The sequence below is a fragment of the Pteropus vampyrus genome, unplaced genomic scaffold (assembly GCF_000151845.1).
Source record: "Pteropus vampyrus isolate Shadow unplaced genomic scaffold, Pvam_2.0 Scaffold417, whole genome shotgun sequence".
NCBI classification, from domain to species: domain Eukaryota; kingdom Metazoa; phylum Chordata; class Mammalia; order Chiroptera; family Pteropodidae; genus Pteropus; species Pteropus vampyrus.
Window position 1 is genome coordinate 725,555 of NW_011889198.1, and position 4,531 is coordinate 730,085.

The 4,531-nt window shown below is 61.9% G+C and overlaps 1 protein-coding gene across 1 annotated transcript in view; it reads left to right on the forward strand.

Moving 5' to 3' along the window:
- Window positions 1-4,531, forward strand: part of VWA3A (von Willebrand factor A domain containing 3A) — a 69,610-nt gene that overhangs the window by 54,212 nt on the left and 10,867 nt on the right. The window contains exons 17-20 of the mRNA XM_023523815.1: window positions 617-687; window positions 2,460-2,612; window positions 3,819-3,909; window positions 4,382-4,488. Coding sequence (XP_023379583.1) covers window positions 617-687; window positions 2,460-2,612; window positions 3,819-3,909; window positions 4,382-4,488 — 422 coding nt within the window. The remainder of the gene's footprint in view (window positions 1-616; window positions 688-2,459; window positions 2,613-3,818; window positions 3,910-4,381; window positions 4,489-4,531) is intronic.

The window sequence follows — 4,531 nt, forward strand, 5'->3', positions numbered from 1 at the left end:
CCAATAATCACCAATACTAGTAATTACTAATATCACTGCTCCTGATAATATTACTACTAATCATAGCAAACCCTTACAGAACGGTTATTCCATGCCAGACGCGGTTCTAAGCATTTTACGTGTCACGACTCGTCCCTCACAGTAATGCCGTGAAGCGCGTCATTATTACCCCCATTCTGTAGATGGGGGAGCAGAAGCACAGCCCCAAAGCACGTAGGCCGTGAGTGGTGCAACCAGGAGCTGAAGCCAGGCCGGCGGGTCGGCTCCGAAGTCGGTCTTCTTACTTAGCATTACGCTCGAGTCCCTCTGGAACTAGTCGTCAGTATTCATTATAGACATTGGTCACTCACAATCCCAAGGTCGGTCTCTGATTCACTGGAGTAGTAGGGCCTTTGCTCCTGACCGGCTCTCCCTGTGGGTGTGCGCTCTTGGCTGGGTGCCGGGGTGCCGGGCCAGCCCCACTCTCGGTAACTACCTCTGGACTGTGGAGGGGTAGGGGCTGCTCAGCGCAGACCCCACCCTGCGGGTCACCTGTCCACACTCTCTTATGTGCAGACCCAGACACTAGCCGGCATCTCCGCCCCTCCCCCACGCTGGCGATGCGCTCTGTTTCCAGGCATTTACGAGAGCGATGATATCAACGCCATCATGTCGGAGATGGAAAAGGCTCTCAACTACTCCGAGAAGGTATGCCTTCGGAGGGCGGGCCGACGGCTGCGCTGGCTTCTCTGTGTTGTTCCTGGGGCTGCCACGCACAGTGCCTCGGACTGGGTGGCTTCCAGCAGCAGACATTTATTCGCTCCCAGTGCCCGAGCCTAGAAGTCAGAAGGGCCATGTTCCCTCTAAAGGCCCTGGGTGGAATTCCTTCCTAGCTTCTGGTGGTGGCAGTGTTAAAGACACACGAATTGCCCCGGGTGCTTGTGAAAAACAGCAAGAAAGACTTTATGCAACACGGCAGGGAGAGAGTCCTCAACCGTCACACAGCAGAGATGTGGGGATTTGTAGCCAATGGGCCGAGTGGCGGGGCCATGCATGGAATATTGCTAAGAGAGACCCGATTAGCTGTCAAGGACAGGGGAGAGTCCTTGCCAAATGGGCTTAACGGGAATCGTGCTGAAGGCAGGCCAAGGACTTAGACGTCCACTGACCCCAAGGCTTCAGATGGAACGTGGGGCGTCCTGCATGGCGTTGGTCGTGGGTCTGTGTGCTGTCCCTTCTGGCCTCTGAGTTCCTTGAACACATCACTCATGCCAGAACTCAGGGCCTTTGCACCTGCTGCTGCTCCTCCCGCCTGCCACTCCCCTCCCCCATCGTCCGTAGATTGCTCCGTGTTATGCCAGACTCACTGAAATGTCACTGCCCCGGAGAAGGGAGTTGAGAGGTGGGGACCTGCCAGAGCGTGTCGGGAGCAAAGAGAAGAAATAAGGGAACGGACATGAGAACATTTAGGGAGGAACCGCCCAGACGTGTGGCCGATTGAATGTGTGGGGCGAGGGGGAAGGAGAAATCCCAGAGTAAGTCCCGAGTTCCTCGCGGGGGGACCAGGTAGACCGCCCTGTCACGGACTTGACCCCGGGAGAGACAACGGGAGAAGGAGCCCTGGTTGGTCGGGGGTGGGGGTGCAGCTGGACAAAGGTGAGTCTGCAGGGCCTGTGAGACAAGCAGGCATGTCCTTCAGGCAGGTGGGAAAAGATAAGGGTGGGCAGTTCAAGCCACGGGGTAGACAGAGGGCAGGTGGGTGTCATGGTCAAGGTAGGGAGGTGGGCGGGGCCTGCGAAGGAGCCTCAGCCTGGCTCTTAATGTAATTACCGCCATTTGCAGGACACACATGGTGAGTTCCCCAGGGGGCCGGGGCCACACCTTCACGGGCGGGCCCGAGGCTCCCTTAGGTGTGCCCTAGCTGTCCTCTCCTTTGGTTGTCAATAATTATTAGAGAGCCTTTCCAGCGGGTGAGAACACGTGCGGGCCGGGGAACGGGTGTAAACGCCACTATCCTGCTAGCGCCTGGAGTCGGCCTGGGCAGGCGGCCAGCCACCAGGCACACGTGGACGCCAGGTCCACGTCTGGAAGCAGCGCAGGCTCGGGAACGGAGGCACCTGGGTGCGAGTTGAAGGTCCTCTGCATCCGAGTAGTCTGGCCTTGGGCACATCCCTTAAGCGCCAGGAGCTTTGGCTTCCTCGTGTGTACCTGCCTGGCCAGCATCATTGGCGCAAGGCTTCGCCCAGGCGTTAGCTAGCCCAGGGCCTGGTGCATCCGGGGCCCTCCACACAGCACTGACCGATAGGGTTGCTGCAGTGCCCCCTGCCCCAGAGGCATTCTAGGGACAGAGAGAAGAGTCCAGGGGCCCGCGTGCACCCAGTCTCCTGCTGTGTGTCTGGCCTGCGTGTGTCTGTCCCCTGCCTGGTGGGGGGGGGGCGCTGTGGCCGGGGTGCCGCTGACCCTCCCGATCCTCGTTGCAGTGTGCCTTACTCGTGTCCTCGCTCAAGAACCAGTCCAGAAAAGACCTGGAGAGCGCGGCGCCCCCCAAAGAGAAGCCCAAGACGCTCAAGCAAAGAAGTCAGCCCAAGAAGCTCTGTCCGTCCAAGCCCGCAGCCCCCTCGGTGCCCAGAATGGTTTGAGCCCCTCTCCCCGATAACACGCGGAGGATTTCGTTTCCGCCTCGTGTCCTGCTCTTTCCGAGACCCTAGGGGGCCTGGGCCGGGCCCCCAGCCCGCGGCGGGGGTCCCTTGGGGCCTCTGCGGGCAGGCGCCGGGTCCCCGCTCTGGCGCCACCTGCGCGTCCCGCCTGTGCTCTTGTGCTCTGGCCGCGCTGAGGACCCCGGAGCCCGACGGCCACGCCGGGCTGTGGAGGGGGAGGGCTTGTCCGACATGGTCACTTGGTCACTCGGCAAAGGCAGGGGCCAGCGCGGCCGCTGCCCGAGGCTTAGCGGGGGGCCGGGCGGGGGCGGGAGGGTGGCCCCATGCAGCACCTGCCACATCTGTCCCGTGTGACATGCGCGCCTCTGCGGCCGGAAGGGGCGCCCGGGGTGCGGCTGGGGAGACCCCGGGCTCCACCGCGTGGGAGCCGAGCGGGTGAGGGCGTCCGTGCGCCCCGCCGCGTCCCCCCAGGGATGCCCTGTGCGCACGCGCACCCCTGCACGCGGCCGCCCGCTCCGGGGGTGCGCCGCTGACCCTGCTCCCCGGGGGTACTGCGTTTGCAGGGGCGTCGCCCCCTCCGTCCCAGAACTCTGCCAAGTTTCAGGAGCCCGCCTAGAGACTTCGCCACCCCCTTCCCCAGATTCCGAGCCGACACCCCTTAAGTCCAGGGTCTGCCTCTTGGGCCTTCGGGACGGCCGGAGCTGATTCAGTGTGAGGGCGCTGAGGCCCTGATCAGGCCTCCAGAGGGCCCCCTGAAACCTGGGCCTGCGCCCCCCCTGGAGTGGCAGCTCAGCTCAGGGTCTCAGCTGCTCCCCCGGCCCTGGGCGACTGTCACCATTGCCACACCCCAGCTGTGCCCAGTCATGAGGACCCTCCCGCTCCTGCCTGTCACACTGGAGGCCCAGCAATCTCAGTCCAGCTGGGAGGGGAGTGGGGAACTGTGAAGAAGGTTCTGGAAAATCCACACACACACACGTGCTTACACACATACTTTTTCACCTCAAAACCCAGAGTCTCCTCAATCTGTGGGCAGGAGATGCAGCAAATGTGCCTGAGGAATCCACCCCCTTAGGCCTCTCCTGGCGAAGGTTCCTAGCTGACAGGTTGAGGCTGGGGCGGCGGATGGGGGTGCCCCTGCCACAGAGGACAGGCCACTGTTAAGAAAGACTGCCTGTTTTCTAGAGCATTAAAGATGACCATGACAGAAAAGGAAGTCCCCCCTCGAAAGCTCTGACACGGCGTCCACTCAGTGGCAAAGCGGGCATCCCGCCAGGTGAGGCATGGCTGCCGTGGGCAGGGCCGGGGGGTACACGGGGCTGGCTGAGTTGCCCCAATAATGACAGTTACAGAAATGACCAGTGATCATCCGTCTTTCGGCTGAGAATGTCCCTTTAAAGCTTATAACAATCAGTTCTACGTGGCAGGTCATCTGTTAGTTCCCCACGTTACTGAGGAAGAGATTCGGGCTCAGAGCAGCTAGGAATAGCGACCAGCACCGGTTGGCTGCGTCAGGGCACAGGTGTTTTTATGACGGTGCTCAGCTCCTGGCACCTAGGACCATGTGTCCTCCACGCAACGCCTGAGCCGTAGCGAGTGGTTCGGAGCAGAGTCCTGGCGTCAGCAGCCCCTGGCTGGACCCTTCGCCGAGTCCTCCGCCTCTCACCTCCAAGCTGGGGGACCGCGAGGATGAGACGTGACGGGCGCGGAAAGCGCTTACCCCAGCCGACAGGCCACATGTCCTCTAGCTGCAGCCCGGCCAGCCAAGGAGGACGCTGCGGGACGGAAGAGGGGGCCCAAGTCGAGGGAGGCAGGGACGGCTCTGTCACTGTTTTACATGGAGACGGGGAATAACGTGGGTAAGTCGGCGGCCACCCGGATGTCCGGGCAGCCCCCCC